Genomic DNA, 20,909 nt, shown 5'->3' on the forward strand with positions numbered 1-20,909 from the left:
GAAGGGAAATTGGAAGCTGAATCAATGGAACCTATATTTGTGTAAACTTGATGATCTAAAATTGAAAGGGAATCAATAGAATGAGGAGATTCCAGAGAATAAAGAAAGTAATTTCAGGAAAGTGCAAGGGAATCAGGACTGAATTCATTACTATTGAAGAAAGGGGACAAGATCCATGCTTTTACCCAATGAAACACAATATTCCCAAGTGGACAATGATGTCTTGCCTGTTCTATGCTATTTGGTTTACTTTTTGTTTTCATGCAGCAAAGTTGAAGTCAGGTTGGCATTTAGAATTTGTCTGTTCCCCTGACCATCCAATGCCATTCATTTTAAATCAAAGTCCTTGTGAAAGAGGTACAGGCGTAATTGTTCATGTCTAGAGCTAACGCTTTATTGCTAATAACTGTGCAACATGACGACACAAAATCTTATCATTAAACCACATTATCATCCCTGCCTCTGTCTCAATTTTTGCATTGATGGCTCAGTCACTGACGTTAATGTCAGCTGTTAAACTGAGCCATTGTGAAACATGAAAGGTGTCAAGGTCAATTTCAGGTGTGTGCTGAGTTAGCTGGTAGATCATGGCAGCGCCATTGGTCTAAAGATTCCTGTCCCGCCAAATAGTGATTCCTAGAACAAAGTTTGTGCTTTTGGATATTGGAAAAGGTAATGGCTATTACTGCCCCACTGAACGCAGTCAAACCCCCTGTGAAAAAGTGAAGGGATTTTTAGAAGGTGTCTGGCATCAATGAGAGATATAGGACAGCACTTCAAGAGAGAGAATCCTGAGTGAAAGAAAATCACCAATTATTTTTTATCTTTTCAACAAATTCTTGCTGTTAGCTGAGTGAGCAGTACTTTATTGCATTGTAAGAAAGAAAGACTAAAAATAAATCCAGGATAGAACGCCAATACAAAAGTAATGCCTTAAGCATAAATATAAACCTACATGTTTTCTCCTTACTCCCTGTTGCGATTGTACTCCATATATCAAAATAGTCAAGAATTCTCCTATTGTTCTCTTCAAGAGGAATATCATTGACATTTTCTTTCATAATGTCTCAACACCCTGTTCAGTATCCCCCACCCCCAACAAAACCACCTCAGCTAGCTGTGAACTCTAGAGAAAATTCACCCTTGGGTATTGTTTGTAGCTCAATTTAGCAAATGTAAGTTAATATTGATTATTATTAATATTTATCATGTTTGTGAAAATGTCTTTTCCCATAGCTATTAATCTGAGGTTTTAATAAACGTCAGTGGCCTGTATGGGTCCAGAGGGAGTTGCTCTGAGTAGAATGATAATGAGAAGGAATAACAACGACAATTGAACGGCCGAGCCTGGATTTACAGTGTATATTACAGTTTATATCAACGTACAAATTATACTATATTACAATTCATATTAAAACAACAACTTGCATTTATACAGCATTTTAAGAAAAATCCAAAGATATTTCATGGAAATCTAATCAGGAAAATATACCAGCAAGCTGAAGGAGGTGATTTTAAGAGAGAAGTTTTTTAAGGATGGTGATTTGGAGAGGGTTAAGAGTTTAGGGAGTTATTCCCAGATCATGAGGCTTAGATGGCTGAAGGCATCAGTACTAGTGTTGAGGACTAGTATACAACAGGCTACAATCAGAGGAATGGGTAATTCGCAGCAATTGTTGGGTATCAGTGGAATTGTAGGAGAAGCATTAAAAGGGCTAGCACCATGAAAGCATTTGAACAGGGGAAGAAAGGTTTAACTTTGGCAACTCTTTGAACATAGTTTAGTGAATACGGGAGCAATAGTTGAGATGGATTGAGAGCAGGATAAGATACTGGCAGCTGAAATTTATGGAGGGTAGAAAATAGGAGGCTTACCTGGTGACCATTGAAAAAGATAAGTCTAGAGTCAACAAAGGCAGAAGTGAGGATTTTAACACCAAATGGGTTGAAGCAAATCATGGGGTGGACAATGTTATTGAGGTTGAAATACAGAGACTTTGTAATAGAGAGGAAATAGGGACAAGTCTTTGGTTTATCTAGGAATAGGTCTTGTGATCTAAGGTTGCAAACAGTTGACACAAAGGGTTGCAATTGATATTTCAGGTATACAGTTTGCTAGGCAGTTAGGAGCCAAGAAAAAACGCTTTAAATGGCCTCATCACTACTTACCCAGTGAAATAATTGTTCATTTATAACTGAAAGATCAGATATGCAGAATGACAACGTAGAGACCCTGGAGAAGTCTGGAAAGATGGTGGAGCAACAGAAATATCACCAGCATACATGTTGCAAAAGGAGAAACCTGTTGATGTGAAAGAGAAGGGGACCAAAGAAAGTCAGGAGTTAGTCAGTCAGGAGCTGAAGGATAAGCCATTGCTTGAGATGTTCTGGTTATGATTGTTTGTGCAACAGTAGACCCTAGGACAGACAACTTGCTGAATTGAAGATTGGTGAAAAGGCTTTGGAGGAAGATTGTGTGGTCAACTGTGTCAAAGGCTGTAGAGAATTTGAGGAACTGGAAAAGAAATGTACAGTGCGATTACCATCACAGAGGATTTAATTTCAGTGCTGTGACACTGGGCGGCAGGGTGGCTCAGTGGTTTGCAGTGCTGCCTCATGGGACTGAGGATCCTCGTTCAATTCCAGCCTCCGACAACTGTCTGCTTGGAGTTTGCATGTTCTCCCTGTGTCTGTGTGACTTTCCTCCGGGTGCTCCGGTTCCCTCCCACAGTTCAAACGTGTGCAGGTTAGGTGGATTGACCATACTAAATTTCCCTGTAGTGTCCAGGGGCTTGTAGGTTAGATGGATTAGCCATGGGAAATGCAGGGTTACAGAGATATGAAAGGTGGTTGAGATGCTTTTCAGAGGGGCAGTGTGGACTCGATGGGCCAAATAACCCACTTCCACACTGTAGGGATTCTACTCTGTGACAGGAATGGAGTATCAGCTGTTGCTCAGTTGGTAGCTTGCTCACCTCTGAATCACAAGGCTCCAGCTTCAAGTCTGAGCACAAGAATCAAAGCTGACACTTCTTTACAGTACTGAGGAAGCATTACACTGTTGGAAATACTGTCTTTCAGGTGAGATGTTAAACTGAGGACGTATAAGGGCCTGTAATATCTTATAGCATTATTTTAAAGGAGAGTTATCTCCCAATGTCCTGGCCAATATTTATCCCTCAATCAATATCACACACACAAAAAATATTTGACCAGCATCACAATGTTGTGTGTGGGAGTTTGCTGAGTACAAGTCAGTTGCTGTGTTTTTAGTGACTGCTTTCTAAAAGGTACATCGTTGGCTGTACAAAATGTTGTGAAATGTCAAAGTGGTCATGAAAAGCACCATACCAATGCAAGTCTTTATTTTTCTTTGTAATTGGAGAAGTTGTGGGAAAGGTAGTTATAGATTTGAAATATTCACGAATTGCAGAAAGGATAAACTGGTTGCAAGCACTTATACTGCTAGATACACAACATGACATGGCAAACTGATTGTGTGCACATTTTTCCCAGTATCCATTACTCTGCAGCCTGGTTTCACTCCATGTTATACTGAAGTTTGAATTTCTACAGCATGTATCAAATACATACCATATCATTGATTTAAGTAGTACAGCCACTACTCCTTTAGCATTTACACCATCTATACAGAACAATACTTACTAAGTGACGGAACAATAAATGTTTGAATTATTTTGAGTTTGACGGATAAGACCATAAAACCATAACAAATAGGACAGGAATAAACCATTTGGCCCCTCAAGCCTGCTCTGCCATTCAGGAGGATTATGACTTAGCTGATATTCCTCACATCTACATTCCTGCCTTTTCCCCATAACCCTTGTTTCCCCCCCAATCAAGAAACTATCTCATCCTTAAATATGACTCTTCCCCCACAGCTCTCTAGGGCAAGGAGTTCCAAAAGATTCACAAACCCTCTGAGAGAATAAATGCTTCCTCATCTCAGTCTTCTACAGGAAGGTGATATTTATGATAGGGTCTGGATTCATTTGGGGCTCACTGCACCTTCACCTATGACCAGGGAATGTGCGGTCCAAGTTCTCCATGGCTACATTCATGGCTGCCAAACCTTGGTTTCAAGACTGTTCCATCTCCTCTCCACTGCATAATCAAGATAATGGGACTATAAGGAAGGCTTTTTCCAACAATTATCAAACAAGTTAAAGGAGCTTGCAAGTGCCTGGTCTATTCTATAAAGTTCTTTCTCAGTCTGGGAAGAAATGTCCCATGCACTGGCAGCCAAAAATGGCTTTCAGTGTAATCATTGATATTTTATCCCTAGACTTGAAAACAGTACTGTATTACAGTCCTACCACTTAAGGGGCCTGTGTAGTATATAAATTGTATTCAACATATGGGTTCATACACGATTCACTTTCTCCTCAGACTAATCCCATATATTTCTTCCCAGTGCATGTTAAAGCGTTTACTTTAGTCTATTGTATGCCCTCACTACTGCTCCTACATCACAGATGAGTTCAAATCAATGACGTCCCTGTCCAGATTCTGATTTCAAACAGGTTTCTTAGCCAGTTCAGGCCGTGAAAGCATGTTCTGCAAAACCAAACTGTTCAGTTGTTCCCTCAAGTAAGATCAGTTTCACAGCTGTCGTACTTATAGAGTAACCTAATTTTTTTTAAATTCTGAAAAGATTAAAAGTACAAAAAAACTTGCCAAAATCATTTTGTTTCACTTATAATTGATGAGATTATATACAATTGTAATTTAAAATATTACATGTTTTTAATGGAGATTTTCTTTGATTGTAATGCATGTCTAACCATTCTGTTCTCTTACATTTTGTTCCATGCATCGTGCATTTAACAAAGAACTTATATTTCAATAGGTTCTTGTTCCTCATGATCCAGTTGCCCTCAAATAACACTTTGCTTTTGGATACATTTATTGTCTATTAATTATAATCGCCTGTTCTTGATCACTGGTTGCATATCTCCTCTCGGGCTACACTGAAAAAAAAATTCAAATCATTATCAGTGAGCCAACTCACCAGCCCACCTAACACCAATACACTTGAATCAAGTGCAACAATATTCTAAGTGACCCCAGTATTTTTGTTTTCCTGAAAGATGTGTGAAGATTAATTTCCCATTGTAGGGTTCACCAATGAGTTATAGAAAAGATGTGCTAAATCAGGGAATAGTTATGAGATTACAACAGAGGCAGCAGATTGTTGGAGGAACTCTTAGTAAGGGACAAGTTACACAGTTTTAATGTTCTGGAAAGTAGGGGATAATGTGGTGATTCTTGATTTCAACTTGAAGACGCAACAGGAAGGAAGAGAGTGAATGATCTGATTTTGAAGCTTATTAAAAGTAATAAAATATGCCATACTGTTATTCAGCAATCATACTTTAATGCCCCAGAACTTGCCTCAATCTAACCAAATGTATTTTTCAAATCGAGGGATAATTTTCAGATTTTGCACTGAGAGCGCTTCACAGTCCTTGATAAAATTAACCTCTGATGTAATCTGAAAGGAAAAACCATTAAAAAAAACCACAATTCCCGAAATTAATTCCTTACAAACCAAGAAACAAATGATAATAACTTAATTTGCACAAATGAAAGGTTTACATTTGTTTATCACCTTTCATATCCTCAAGATATCTCAAAGAATGTTCTTGCTAATTAAGTGTAATGACTGTCGTATTGTGGGAAATATGTCAACCAACTCTGACAAGAGCAATGAACTAAAGATCCAATCAATTGTTTTTTTTTTGATTATATTGAGAGATAAATGTTGGCCAAGAAACCAGGGAGTTGGATCTGTGTGATCCTTCACACAGGGAGTTGGCTCTGTGTGATCTTTCATGCCTACCTGAGAGAGTAGCTAAAGCCTTGGTTTAACATAGCATCCAGAAAATGCGTCACCAACAGTGCAGCACTTCCTCAGCCAGATTTGGGAGAGACAACCCGGATTCACGGCTCATAACTCAGGAAATGCTCGCAAATGGGACTAAGCTAATATGTGATATCCGGTCAACATGGACGAGATGGACTGAAGGATCTGTTTCCATACTGTACATCTCTATGACTCTATGAATTAAACTTGAAACTACAGCCTTCTGAGAGTGAATGCGTTACCAGTGAGCCAAAGCTAAACGTTTATCCTTTCAGAATAAGGATAACAATAGTGATAATGCCACTAGCCGGTAATCGAGAACCCCAGGCCAATGTTCTGCAGGATTTGGGTTCAAATCCCACCATGGAAGGTGGTGAAAATTTGAATTTTTTTAAAAATCCAAGTTATATAAAAATCCATCTAGTTCACTGGCATCCTTCAGGGTAGGGTATCTGGTGCAGCCTATATGTGACTCCAGACCAACATCTCTGCGGTTGACTGTTAACTGGGATAAACAATAAGTGCTGGCCTAGCATCTCCACATCAAATGAATCAAAAAGAAATAATAATTTATCCGTATGGCATTCTACTGAAAAAAAGTGCTTACCCTCTCTAAAGTGTGCCCAGACAGTGCACGACCAAATAATTGGGTTAAGCATCAGAGGTCACTTTAAATTTTAAAATATTAACTAGCACAAAATGACCTTCCCATCAAAGCATGCAGCAATGAAGTGGCGCTTGCAGATCACCTGCTCTGAGGCATTTTCTAAGATATTTAACAAGATTAGAAGTGGACTACAAAACATTACAGCATAGGTTGAAATCATTTTTAGTTTGGCACCTTGATCATATGATGCAAAGACATCCTTTGGAATCAAAATATTTGTTCTCACAGATCGACAATACCCATTTACTCCAGGCAAAAAAAAAAGTTTCAGAAATTGGGCTCTGCCTAAGATTGAGACAAGGAAAATATTATAAAGACTTTGTTTTTTTAAAGACTTTAGGAGCAAGCCTCCAGTGTTCACATGAAAAGTGATCCTGTCTTAAGCTCAACATGTATCTGAAGTAATTAAACAAAATAAACTGTTCCGTTCAGATGTGTACTGTTGTTAGTTCCCTCGCTAGTCAGCAAGTGGAGGCATGCTTTCCAATAATTGAAACTGGACCATTATATGTTGCTTATTAACTTGCAGTTTGGAGACCTCTTCGTCCTCCTGCTGTCTCAAAGAGACATTTGTTCATGTTGGTTACGGAGGAAAACACTGCAAAGTGATTCTTTTCCCTATCTGTTTTTCTCTCTCTTTCTGTGTGTGTGTGTGTGTGTGTGTGTGTGTGTGTGTGTGTGTAAAGGGGAGCTTATGAAGGGATTAAAGTTCTAATTAGTAGAATTATATAACAATGGTTCATCATTGTTTGCCTGTGGTTGGAGTCTAATTACTTGTAATAAATTGTTATCATAGATCATAGAGTCCCTACAGTGTGGAAACAGGCCCTTCGGCCCAACCAGTCCACACCGACTCTCAGAGCATCCCACCCAGACCTATCCCCCTATAAGCCACCTAATCTACACATCCCACAATACTATGGGCAATTTACAATGACCAATCCACCTAGCCTGCACATTTTTGGACTGTGGGAGGAAACCGGAGCACCCGGAGGAAACCCACGCAGACACAGGGAGAATGTGCAAACTCCACATAGACAGTCACCCGAGGATGGAATTGAGCCCAGGTCCCTAGCGCTGTGAGATAGCAGTGCTAATGACTGAGCCACTGTGCTGCCCTAAGTGCAGAAAGTTAAATACAGAAATCTATCCATGTTTTCTGTTAACCTAGGCCTAAAAGGCAGATGAACTGGGGAAATCCTGCATACTTTTTAAAATCTTTACATTTTGTGGTGGCTCTAGGAATAGCAAGGCTTAACTTCTAGCACCCTACCGAAGTGAGATGTAACAGATGCCAGTTAAGTTGGCTGCTTTGATCTGGATGGTGTCAAGCTTCTTGACTGTTGTTAGAGCTGCACCAATCCAGGTAAAGAGGAGAGTATTCTATCACTCTTCTGACTTGAGACAGAGGTGTAGATGTTGCCAGCACAGAAAAAAGCCCCTTTGGCTCATCAAACCTGCATCTGTTAAAATAAGCACCTGACTATTCTAATCTCATTTTCCAGCACTAGGCCCATATGCTTTGGCATCATAAGTGCACATCTAAATACTTCTTAAATGTGGTTTTCTAGCTCTACTACCTTTACAAACAGCGAGTTCCAGATTCTCCCACCAGCTTCCAGGTGAAAAAAGAACTCCTCACATCCCCTTTAAACTTCCTGTTCCATTTTTTAAATCAATGTTCCCTGGTCATTGATTCCTCTACCGAGAGGAAAAGCTTCTTTCTGTCTACCCTATCTATCCATCACTTGTGGCGTGTAGACGGTGGACAAGTACTGGAGAAACAGTAAGTGAGTTACTGGCCACAGAATTCCTAACCTCTGACCTGCCCCTGTAGCTACTGTATTTGCCTTTGAGCTTGAAAAGGAGATGATTATCCACCCTCGGGCAACCGTCTCTGTGGACTTTGCACATTTGCCCTGTGCATTTGTGAGTTTCCTCTGGTTTCCTCCCACAGTCCAAAGATGTGCACGTTAGGTGGATGGGCCATGCTAAATTGCCTGTAGTGTCAAAGGACGTGCAGGCTCAGTGGTTTAGCTATGGGAAATACAGGTTTATGGGGATGGGGTGGTTCAGGCTGGGATGCTATTCGGAGGGCCTGTGTAGACACGATGGGCTAAATGGCCTGCTTCCACACTGCAAGGATTCTATCATTCTTTTGTGTTTACCTTTGATTTGGAGTATTCCTAACTGTTGAGTCTTAGCCCTCCCATATACTGTCAGCATGACATTGCTTGGCTTTGGAATGTCTTTCATTGGGTAAGGATTTACTTTCATGTAAATTCTTCTGGTTTTGCCTGACTTTGACAATTTAACTCTGTGCTTTGGTATCATTATTCACTTTAGTTTTATAGTTGTGGGCTTATTTATCACCTTCTAGATCTGAATGATTGTATGAATTTCTTTTCTTTCGGAATTGTCACATTCAATCATTTCATGCTGCTGTATGATTCCTATGTCTATTGCATCCTGAAACTTGCCTTCTTTCTTCATCTTGCGCAGTTTTTTTATCCCAATTTGTTGCAAATTTTGCAATTTGAGCTAAGATGGGACATTTCTTTCTCTCTTTGAGCTAATGTGGTCAGCCACATTCTAAATTTCATTCAGAAATTGTCAACAGGCACAGCTGGTCCATGTCTTTGGCTTTGAATTTGAAACTAGAGGATCTGGCACTTTAACTCTGGCGGAAGATGCGTACAGAATTTCTTCGAAATCTTGTCAGCACTTTTATTGTTGTCCTCACTCATTTCCCCTCTCTAAGGCAGATCTAAATATTTCTCCCTATCTATAAAAGGATACAGCAGACCTTTTGACTTCATTAGTACCTTTGAGAAAGCTAATAAATGACATTCGGAACTTCTTAAATGTGTCAGTGACATTGTCACTTCCTAATTCAACATGCGTTAGAGCAAGACATTGATTCCCGTTGTAGTGGCCATTTTGTTTTAGCTCAATTCACTCAGTTTTATTCTCTTTCAGTAAGAATACCTCAATCTAATTCCGCATTTATTTCATTTATAATACCTGGGATTTACTCTCAAATACCTCAAATACCTGCCGCCACCATGTTATGCATTGCAATCCCCGGAAGTTCAAAAAAATCCCACTGTTAGATGCTATGAAAGGAGTTGATATTGACAGTGTTTCTTACAGCTCTCCACAGGGCTAGTGGAATGATGCATTGTCGTATTGCTACATTGACTGTGACGCAGTAATGAGTAATGTAGCTTTCTGAATCTTTTTTTAAAAATTCATTCATCGGATGTGAGCATCACTGGCTAGACTAGCATTTATTGCCCATTCCTAATTGCCCAGAGGAGGACAGGTGAGAGTCAACCACATTGCTGTGGGTCTGGAGTCACATGATTAAGTAAGGATGGCAGTTTCCTTCCCTAAAGGACATTAATAAACCAGATGGGTTTTTTTTGACAATCAACAATAAAATCATGGTCACCATTAGACTCTTAATTCCAGATTTTTTCCAATGAATTCAAATTCCACCATCTGCCATCGTGGGGTTTGAACCTGGGTACCCAAAACATTACCTGGATCTCTGGAGTAACAATCCTGTGATAACACCACTAGGCCATCACTTCCCTATGTGTATTCATGCTCATAAGAATGCACAGCTCGTAGCTTCCAACACTTTTTGAATAACATAACAATATCACATTTACAATTTATCCATTGTTCTAATGAAAAATTATACAAGTCAATATTCCTTTCATATTTGTATCACACATGCCCACAGGGTCAGTTAGCACAGTTGGCTGGAGAGTTGATTTGTGACGTAGAGTGATGCCAACAAAAGTGGCTCAATCCCTGCATTGGGTGAAGTCATTGTAAAATTCTTGCCTTTTTGACTTTGATGATTGCCTGAGGTGTGGTGACCCTCAGGTTAAACTCACCACCAGCTGTTTGTCACTTTCTAATGAGAAAGTGAGACAATGATGACTTTACCTTGATACACGTGCTTACTTGTGCTGGAGTAGAGTCCCACAACTGCCCAGTTTCATGGGTACACACTGTAATCTGATAGAATTCCGTGGTTGCCAACTGTGACTGGGGTGGAAATTTGTGGGAACACTTATTGCTTGGTACAGTTTCATGGGCACACTCTGTTGCTTGGGTAAATATCATTGACTTACTCAGCTTTAAATGGACAGATCTAACCTGGAATCGTTCTGCACTGTGTCGTGTAGCAACAGCCTGAGTGGAACAGTTAGTCCGTGAACCACTAAGAAAGAGACATTTTAGATTCTGGTAAAGTGTAACTCAAATCCAATGTTTGTCTAAGGAAGATGTTGAAGGTTCCGATTTTTACGTTTTAATGCAATCACAAAATATTTGTAGCAGTTCCTAATCCATCATAATTCCATAATACCGGAAAACCCCATGAGTCAATGCTCATATTATCGAGTAGTCAAATCCTTCAGCCTTCAGCCCTCTCCTGCCTGACTGCATTTGCCTCTATCCCCATTAACTTGATCCTACTTTTATAACTGTGTCCCATTGCATGACGCCAGTGGGATTATTTGTATCATGGTTTGAAATTTGACCATGAAGATCGATGAATGTGATTGAGAGAAATCAGCATTCTCTCATACAACGAGAGACAGTGGAATGTGAATGATACTGGGGTGAATTTATTGTTTTCTAATTGTGTGTTGCCGCTCCCAAGTGGGAAGACTAATATCTCCCACTAGGCCTTTTTGTCACATTGGTTAGATATTGTGGGAATGAGATACGAATGACCTTCCCTTTTTCACACCCTGACAACTTCCATTTATATAGCACCAAGAATGTGGCTAAACATCCCAAAGCACTGCACAGGAACGTAATGAGACAAAAATGACACCAACCTAAAGAAGATTTTAGAACAGATGACTGAAAAAAGAACATTTAAAGGAGAAAGATGAGATCGTGAGGTTTAGAAATGCAATGCCAGAGTTTCAGGCCTAATTGGCTGAATGCATGTAAGGCAATGGTGGCATTAAGTTTGTGGGAAATGCATAGAGCTGCAATTTGAAAAATGCAGAGTTCTTGGTGGCTTCCGATGCTGAAAGGTTACAGAAATAGGGAGGGGTAAGGCCATGAATTGAACACAAAGATAAGAATTTTAATGTAGGAGCAAGTTACTACAGATGCTGAAATCTCTACGAAAAACAAAAAATGCTGGAAATCACAATGGGTTGCGTTTGTGGAGGGAGAGCAAGCTAACATTTCGAGTCTAGATGACTCTTTGTCAGAGCTCTGATGAAGAGTCATCTGGCTTGAAATGTTGGCTTGCTCTCTCTCTGTGGATACTGCCTGGCCTGCTATGATTTCCAGCATTTTTTGTTTTCAGCAAAGAATTTAAAATCAAGGTGGACTTATTCTCCCTCTGAGTGAGGAAAACATTTTTAAAAATCAAAAATACTTGGACTGAAGGGCCCTCTTGTGGCACAGTAATAGTGTCCCACCTGCTCCAGAAATGTGTAATAACGTACCTGAACAGGTTGACTCAGAAAAATAGGTTAAATTTAAAACCAATGTTTGGAAATGAATGCACCAGTCTTTCTGGACCTTTGTTTTAAAGTATACGAGATGAGTCAGACTGGTATATCTCATTCACCAGTGTAACTGGCCTTTCCTTCAGAGATATCAGCCTGTTATAACATGGACTAACAACCCATGTGGCCATATTATAATCTGTGACTGGTGAGACTGAAACTGACGTGACCAGGTTCTATATAACCAAGTTATGCCATTAGCCTACAACAAGTTGGAAGCCCATGAACACAAGCAGCTGACTTAGCCTTGCAGTCTGATCCAACAACAAAACTCAAGGGCCTGTGAAGGTATGAACGTAATGTAGGATGGTGGGCATGCAGGATAGAACCCTAAAGAGTTTGTTTCGGAACCAATGCATATGTAAGAAGATGGAGATCAATATCTTATCAGGAAGAGTTTGCATATTAGAGAAATATCAATAGCACTGCTTTAGGGGAAGGAATGTGACATGGTTTTAAAATTTGCAGTCAGCAGGTAATGTTGATCAGTATCCATGCTAAAACAGTCCTACAGGAAAACCACATCTAACCAGCTCCAGATTCTCAGTACGGTTATCTCCTACCAAAACCTAAGCCGTGATGCCCACAGCTCGCTTGTCACTTCCTTGAAAACTCAATCAAATTTGTGAGACAAGATCCCACAAAAGCCATGCTGTCCATCCCTAATAAATCCATTCTTTTCCAAATGTGTGTAAATCCTGTTCCTAAGACTCTTTTCTGATAATTTCCCTGCCACTGATGCAAGGCTCACCAGCCTACAATTTCCTGGATTAACCCTGTTGTCCTTCCTTAAACAAAAGAACAACATTGGCTGTTCTCCTGTCTTCTGGAACCTCATCTGTGACTAAAGAGGATACAAAGATTTCTGTCAAGGCCCCAGCAATCTCTTCCCTGGCCTCCCTCAATATCCTGGGATAGATCCCTTGATGCCCTGGGGACTTACCTACTGTAATATTTTTCATGAAGGTATCTGCCCACTCACATAACAATGAAAGATTGAGGGTATTTGCAATAATGAGTTAGGTGGAAGAAAATGCAATGATTTCTTATTTCTAAGTAATGAGGTTGCAGAACATATTGGGTGGTGTATCTGGATAGTTGAGAAAGCAGGATAGGAGAATGGGGGAAAGTGGATGAGGTTCTTATGGGACTGACATTTCTGGGGAAAAGAAAATGAAACTCAAGAGTGGCATTATAAAACTGAGATGTGGAATAGGTTGAGAAAGGAAAACATTAAAATAAGCCCAACAACCCTTTGAGACATGAAGGCAAACTTGTAGAATTTGAGTGCAAATGTGAGCAGCATACTTAGACTTTAGCATCAACGCTTTCAAAGGGTGATGGGTACAATTTGCCTTCTTGCTGCAAGATACTATAAAGCGGACAGAAACATATCAAGGAGAGGATGCAAAAGAGGTTTACCAGGATGTTGAGATAACACAGTGTGGAGCTGGAGGAACACAGCAGGCCAGGCAGGATCAGAGGAGCAAGAAAGTTGACATTTCGGGTTGGTATGTTGCCTGGATTGGAGTGCATTAGCTGTAAGATTGATTTTGCTACAGCATCGGAGGCTGAGACGTGACCTGGTAGAAGTATTTAAATTATGAGAGGCATGGAGAGGATTGATGGTTGAAGTCTTTCTCCCAAGGTTGAAATGTCAAATACTAGGGGACATAGGTTTAAGATAAGGGGGCAATGTATAAAGGAGATGTATTTTACATAGAGGGTGGTAGGTGCCTGGAACATGTTGCCAAGAGAGGTGGTAGAAGCAGATAGGATAGCAACTTCTAGGAGTATTTAGACATATGGACAGGCAGGAAATAGGGGGATGCAGACCATCTGCAGGCAGATGTATTTAGTTTAGAATGATACGCTGGTTGCCATGGATGCATTGGGCCGAAGCAGCCCATTCCAGTGCTGTACTGCTCTATGTTCTACGACTATCGTACTAATACATCATTCATCCAGCAATCCCTTTTTCATTTTTTGTTGGCCCCACTCAGTGGAATATTTCCAATTCTGATCCTTTTGTTACATCATCAGCTCTTCCATCCCTCTGATGCGTTATCTTCTTGTCCATTCCTCTTACCTTGCTAGCTCTGAATTTCCTTTGCGTTGCCAAAGTCTCTCTGCTCTCTGACACACGAACACATATGAACAAAAGAACAAGCACCCCTCTCTGATCCCTCTCTGCTCCAGTTATCTTGTTTTTAGATCCTTTATGCTCCACTCCACTTAACATACTGGTCTCTGCATGCTCCACTGCATTTGACTGACCAGTCCCTTTCTTCTCTAGCCCACTTTGAATTACTGGCCCATCTTTGACTCACTGATTCCTATCTGCTCTAGTCCTTCTCTGGCTGCTCATTAATATTCCCGTTGCCAGCGATTTTGTTCCATACAGAAATATTTGAAGTTCTAGAGAGCGCAGGAGAGAAAGTGTGTGAGTTTCAATGACATTATCAGAGCTTCATATGAGCATTCCACTCTGCGGTAATTTTACCTAAAGCATGGTTTTAATTTGGCACAAATGAATTTCACCATTGACTAAAGGATTGTACTCAAATCACACCCCAAACAGGGAAAAGTTTGAATGGTGCATTGTTTTTCTGGTATTCAGGAAAATGAATTCCTGTCCTCAGAGAGCAGAGCTGACTCCAAAAATCAGTTATTCACAATGAAATTCAAAAGTAATTGTGATATTTGGAATTATTTCAAGTTATGAATCAGAACAAAAAATGATGCTTGAAATGAGGAACAACAAGTTCACCTAAGCAGATATTAAGAACCTGAATGTCACCTAAAATTAAAGTGGACATAGAGACATAGAGGAGCAGCTGGGTAATGTTACGAAGAGAGCAGGCAGGACTCGGAAGAGTAACTGGGAATCACAAAGGGTGAAGCAGACAAGGAAGATTTAAGGTGTGGATGAAAGGGGACAGGCAGGATATGGAATCTGTGAGAAGTGAGGAGAAAGATCAGAAGGGCACTTGGAGGACATAAACCAGGGAGGTTGGCATTGAAGGTGTTTAGAGGAAACAAGCCAAGTGCAATGACAGTCCATTCTGTTGGAATGTACAGAAAAAGACAAGTCATGAGCAGGGTTGGGGTCTGGTTACTTGTAAAAATGAAGGGAAATAGAGGCCCCTAAAAAATGGGATGGGGAGAAGGGAGGAGAGGAGACATTGACATTGCATAGAAATGATTCTGTCTCTTTCTTTTTTTCAAGATGAAAATTTATTTTCCAAAGAAACAGGTTTGAAAGTCAGAACAAAGCATACAAAATAGAGTCCTCTAAAGTGATGAAAGTAATGACTGCCCAATGTGATAGGAGGAGAAGTGAAATCAGGGATACTGGACAAAACAAGCAACGTCTGTGGACAAGGAGAGACTGTGCAAGCAGGATTGAAAACCAGATAGAGTGAGGTCTATTGCAAAGCTGCAGACAACACACTCTTGGCACAGTTCAGGAACAGACTGATGGAACAGTGATTGCAACCACACATAATTGCTGCCTAGTTAGTGAATGATTGCAGTTTGTGTTTAGATTGTAGGGCATACAAATTACATGACACTGGCTGGCTCTGTCAGCTCCATTTCCAGTGGTCTGTTCTTTCCCAAAAGAAATGTTTCTGTGGTTTAAGTTTAAATTGAGGCTCTTCAAATATGCAGTGGTACACCAGGGCCAATTACATCTCTAAATCCTTGGAAAATGAAACACCTTCTTAACAAAGCTTACAGTGCCTCGTATACAGCAACCACCCTTTGTGATCCACTTGCAACTGCTCCTGCTTCACGACAGGCTTAGTTGTATTCCTTGAAATTATTGACATGGCTCCTCCTCATGTTGCTACATCATGTAGGTAGAGACAAGCAAGTGCCCCAGTTCAATATCCCTGATCTTTGTATCTCGTTTCAGCTGAGCTGGGATATGGGCAACTTCAATTGACTTCAAATAGTCAGTCTTGATGGGGAAAGAGAGCAGGAGAACACCCTGTGGTTAAAATGAACCCTTTGAGAGAAAGGATATCCGGAAGGAGTGAGAGGAGCGAAAGGGAGAGAGAATAAAGAGCAACACTGGAGGCCAGACTGAATCAGTGATTATTTCATTGGGAGTGAGGAATAAACATTAGGGTGAAAAGAGAGGTTGTTAGAGAAGACCAGGCCAGGCAAATATTTACAGGAGAGGAAAGACATTTAAGGTATATGTAAATGAGTGATGAGAGTTGGGCAGTGATGACAAGATTTAATTTGACTTTGATGACACCCTCAAACCAATAGCCTGCTGACATTCTGTAAAAAAGGGTGACTGAGAATCGTCCATGACTGCAGAACAGTTTCCGAGCTGTCAAAGGAGCCAAGTCACAGTAATAAATTATATTCAAGCAGAAACAATGATCCAAGCAGTGTCTACCTGATGAAATCCATCTTGTGGAAACTGACTCCAGTTTTTTTTTTCTCCCAGTTCTCTTACTGGTCTCCATTATACCACCAGTTATAAGCAAACTGGATATTGTCACAACAAAGTGCACAAATGCAGAATATAATCCAGGTCAAATTTTCAGAAGATTTGATAATTGGGAATAAAATCCTGACTCTTTCTGTATGATAATTTGAAAATATAAGCGGCTTCAACTTGATGAGATATCCCTTGGTCCTTCACAGAATTGTAAACAGCAATACCAGGCTTTGGAAAGGAGCTTTCAGAGTGGGTTAATGAAAGAGTGTATCTTAAAAGAGGAGAAAGAGATGAAGAGGGCTTGTGTTGGGGAGGGAATCCAGAGCTTAGGGCCTACAGAGCTTAAGGCAACATTTAGGGGTGGAAATATTGAGCAAAAGGAAGTGAGGATCAACAAGAAGCTAGGGTTGGAGAAATACTGAGTTGTCAGTGCGTTGGAGGGCTGGAGGAGATTACAGACATAGGGAGAGTAGAAAGCATGAAAAGATTCGAACATAATGCTGTTATTGTAAAAGGCACAAAAATATTTATAGCTGTTCAGTAAGTTTCCTCATTTTTATTCTCTCATTTTTATTCTCTCTTTTTTCCTTCAACATTCAGGTGACAGTGAGGTGGTAGATAACATGTATGAGACAGATGCTGAGCCACCAGCTGGGGAGAGCGGTGAAGAGGAAACAGAAGACAGCATCATGTCCCCAATCCCTGTCGGCCCACCATCCCCACTTCCCCCTAGCAATGAATTCACTCCAAAAGAAGGGTCCCCGTACGAAGCCCCTGTCTACATTCCTGAAGACATTCCGATCCCGCCTGACTTCGAGCTGAGAGAGTCTTCAGTCCCTGGAGCAGGATTAGGGATTTGGGCCAAGAAGAAGAATGAAGTAGGAGAGAAATTCGGTCCCTATGCTGGGATTCAAAGGGTGACACTGAAGGATCCAAACTTTGGATGGGAGGTCAGTCGTGTAATTGTTGATTTATTATTGTAACTGATTGATTGCGCTCAGGAGTGCTACATGATTCCGACTAACGGCATTTTTACCCTGGCAGTTTGCCATGGCAGTATCCCTGTCATATTCCCACTGGTGCCAATATATCTGATGTAAACTCTACACTTGTGAAGGGGCCCCAGTCTTCAGTCTTTCACAGTAAATCTATACGTGGGCCAGAGGAGCATGGCAAGGTAAAACAAGAAGGGCCACGCTCTCAGATCATCATTTCAAAACCGCTCTCATGCTGCACATCAACAGCATGAAACTCCATTGCTGTACCTGATGGATTCTGTAGGAGTGGTGCAGAATGCAAATTAGCAGGGTGCTTGCTCAAAGCTGATCTTGTGCTTCTTTAGGCACAGGCCTAACCTTCGATGGTACATTGGACAAGTAGATTAAGGAGACAGAGGAACAAAATCTCAAAAGCACGGAGTCCCATCAAACTCTCAAAGAAAACTTTGATGAAAATGGTTTCAAGATCTTGTGATCCAAATGCATTGCATAGGGTATATTATTCTGCCCTTTTTGGATATTTCTAGTTTTTTTAATAATTCAAGATTGTAATTCACAAACTTTCCTTGTTGGATGTTGGAGTAATTTTAAGGATTCAGAGAGTCCACAAGTTGTTCTAACTATGTTTCCATTTTGGTGCTTGGTTTGGCTCATGGTTAACCTAGTTGAATGTAAAGTTTCGAACTGCAAGTATGTGCTACTGGACTTTGCCTCCTTCAGCTGTCTTTGTTGTGCTTGTGTTAATTATAAGGAAAACATGTTCCATAACAGCTTTGTACAAACTAGAATGTGGCTGTTTTGGAAATTACGAATCACCTCTGTCAAAGGTGTTTCCAGTTTGGTGTTAGTCAAGCGTATGACCAAGTACCAGATTATAGAATAATCACTGATCTCTGGGCATTCCTTTCAGTGAATTGCTGGGTATGCTGCTTTAAAATGGTAGGAGGCTCACCATATTCCAAACAATGTATTAGTTAGCTGGTGAGATACAGTGGTTTCTTTTTAATTGGTAAATATCCAATGTATAACTGCTCTGAGGCCAATTAGAGCCTAATTGTTTGTAGGCGTATTCAGGGGTCAATCAGTGGTCAAAGGAAACCAACAAGAAATAACTGGCTTTGTTTTTTGCTGTGTGGCACAGAGCTTTGTGTATTATAAAAGTGTGACAGGCTTGCCTCAAAGTGTTTATACTGTATGTATTAGCCAACCCTTGTGGCATTGCTCATTGGGAGTTGAAGATATGCTGTTTTTAAAATAGTGTAACTCTTTGCAATTGAATGCGACAGTGAAAATATCACAGGAGGTAATTGTGAGACTTACAGAATGGGCTTTTGTATTAAAGGTTCATAACACCTTAGAGATATGCAATACTGTTTTGTGACAGGGAAAGAATTCAACCTATCAAGCCACTGCAAATTATAAATCAAATGCCAGCATGTATAAAGCAGTTCTTGGATTCTATTTTATGCCTTGTTTTAATTTGACTGAAGATATTTCATGAACCTGGTATCCTCTTAACCTTACTGAACAGTCAGCAGGATTTAAATCTAGTCCTTGTTATAACCCGATCAAAGAGACTCCAGTACCGCGATCAAACCCTTGCTTTAATTTCACCCCAGGAGGAGTCAAGCATCCTTTCTCATTTCCCATTTAATTGTGACTGAGCCGACTTTAGAATCCTGATCCAATCCATGTTTTCTGGCTGTTTCTCATTTCTGGTTATGATGTAATTATATTGTTTGACATTTGTCGCTATGACAGCATTTCCCTTTTTAGGGAAACAATGGTCAATGAGACAGAATTGAATTACTGATTTTGAGCCTGCTTCACTGCACAATACCAGATTTGTTTTTGAAGAATGGCCATTGCAAGACTCTGTGCTGAAAGTGATGTAACATGGCTGAAGGTCATGTGACCTTTCTCTTCACAGAGTTTGATCATTCACCCTGAAAGAAGATCAGTGCTGCAATATCACTTCTATGATGTTGCATTAATCCTTTGTTAGAAAAGGCAAAACTTTTCATCGCAAGTTCAGTCCTCCTGTGATATATTCAATTGACAGACCCATGGCAAACAGCAATGGGGAAGTTCCATCATGGCTGCCACTTTGGAAAGATGGGAAACCCAACCGCCTCGCAGCATAGTAAAAGAAACAAGTTTGTGTAGTCCCATTAGAGGGAGACGACTGGTGGGTGAGTTTAACCTGAGGGTTGCCATGCTTCAGGCAAAGTTGAGATGATTGGACCTTCATGATAACCTAAGCCAGTGCATGAATAGAACTCATTCTGTTTGGCACCACTCTACATTGCAAACCAGCCACCTAGGCTATCCTGCTATCTCAATAACATAATATTATCTGTGTCAGAAAGGTATCTATATTGTCCTGTTTACATAGAACTACTATGATGGCAGGCCTATCTCTACAGTTGCTGTCACAAGGTAAGTGGTGTAATGTTAGAGTTGCCAATTCAGAAGCAAATATTCCAAGATTTTTTTTCTCTCACATCGTGATGCCAGTCTTGATTGCCCTTTGACCTGTCATTTCCAAGCCATCATTCTTTTTTTCAGTATGGCTGAGGAAACGAGGAATGTACATGTTCCACCAATATCTATGTTTTAATATAAAAAAAAGAAACAACACTCAAAAAGAGATTTGGTGGAAAGCTTTCTAAGCTTTTAGCCTCCTTAACCAAAGCATTTATTTTCTAGCCTGTCAGAAAGCAGATAGAAATGCCGCTTCTTACTTTGAGTGTTGGAGCTCTTTACAGGCTGGATAGAGACAAAGGCCCAGGGAGTAAGCTGTGTGTAAATCCTTCTAGGCTGGACCTTCAGTTTTCAGGGCAGTTGAATGTTGTCAGAGGCATTGCTCGCTTAGCCATTGACACCTCCTGTCTTCTTCGTCCAAACTCTCTCAGTTTTGCTGAGGTCGATTTGAGTGGAACGTCAGCAACGCCAGTGGGGGAAGAAAATACAGGTTGCCCTGGCAGCAATGCTCCTGAGCTCAGTACTGTGGCTGTGTTGGTCACGTTCTATGTCACACCTCTGTGCCTATGCAGGAGTGAAGACTGCAAATACAATTCAGTTCAATGGACTAGAGCCAGCTGAGAATATTGAGTCATAGAATCATAGTTTTAAGAACTTGTGGATTGTTTTCAATATCCATTTGGAGAGGAGTGGTGAATCCAGCAGGCTCCTGAGTGTTCCAGAACACTAAGCAATGTATCTGTGCAACTCAATATTCTTTATTAGCTGCTGCCCTCAGTCTGGACTATAAGGAGTATCAGAGATAACAAGGTGTAGAGCTGGATGAACACAGCAGGCCAAGCAGCATCAGAGGAGCAGGAAA

The 20,909-nt window shown here is 40.5% G+C and overlaps 1 protein-coding gene across 2 annotated transcripts in view; it reads left to right on the forward strand.

Annotated features, from left to right (window-relative positions):
• The window catches only part of LOC109920495 (histone-lysine N-methyltransferase PRDM16-like), a 203,720-nt gene extending 182,885 nt beyond the window's left edge, over positions 1-20,835 (forward strand). The window contains exons 2-3 of one of the 2 annotated variants that reach the window (XM_020520529.2): positions 17,166-17,515; positions 17,610-20,835. In XM_020520529.2, coding sequence (XP_020376118.2) covers positions 17,166-17,515; positions 17,610-17,660 — 401 coding nt within the window. In that variant the 3' untranslated portion in view covers positions 17,661-20,835. Of the gene's footprint in view, positions 1-17,165 lie in introns of both variants that reach the window. The other variant, XR_007265288.1, reaches the window with a different exon arrangement.
• The last annotated feature ends 74 nt before the right edge of the window (positions 20,836-20,909 follow it).

This window comes from Rhincodon typus, chromosome 31 (assembly GCF_021869965.1).
Source record: "Rhincodon typus isolate 14 chromosome 31, sRhiTyp1.1, whole genome shotgun sequence".
NCBI classification, from domain to species: Eukaryota; Metazoa; Chordata; class Chondrichthyes; order Orectolobiformes; family Rhincodontidae; genus Rhincodon; species Rhincodon typus.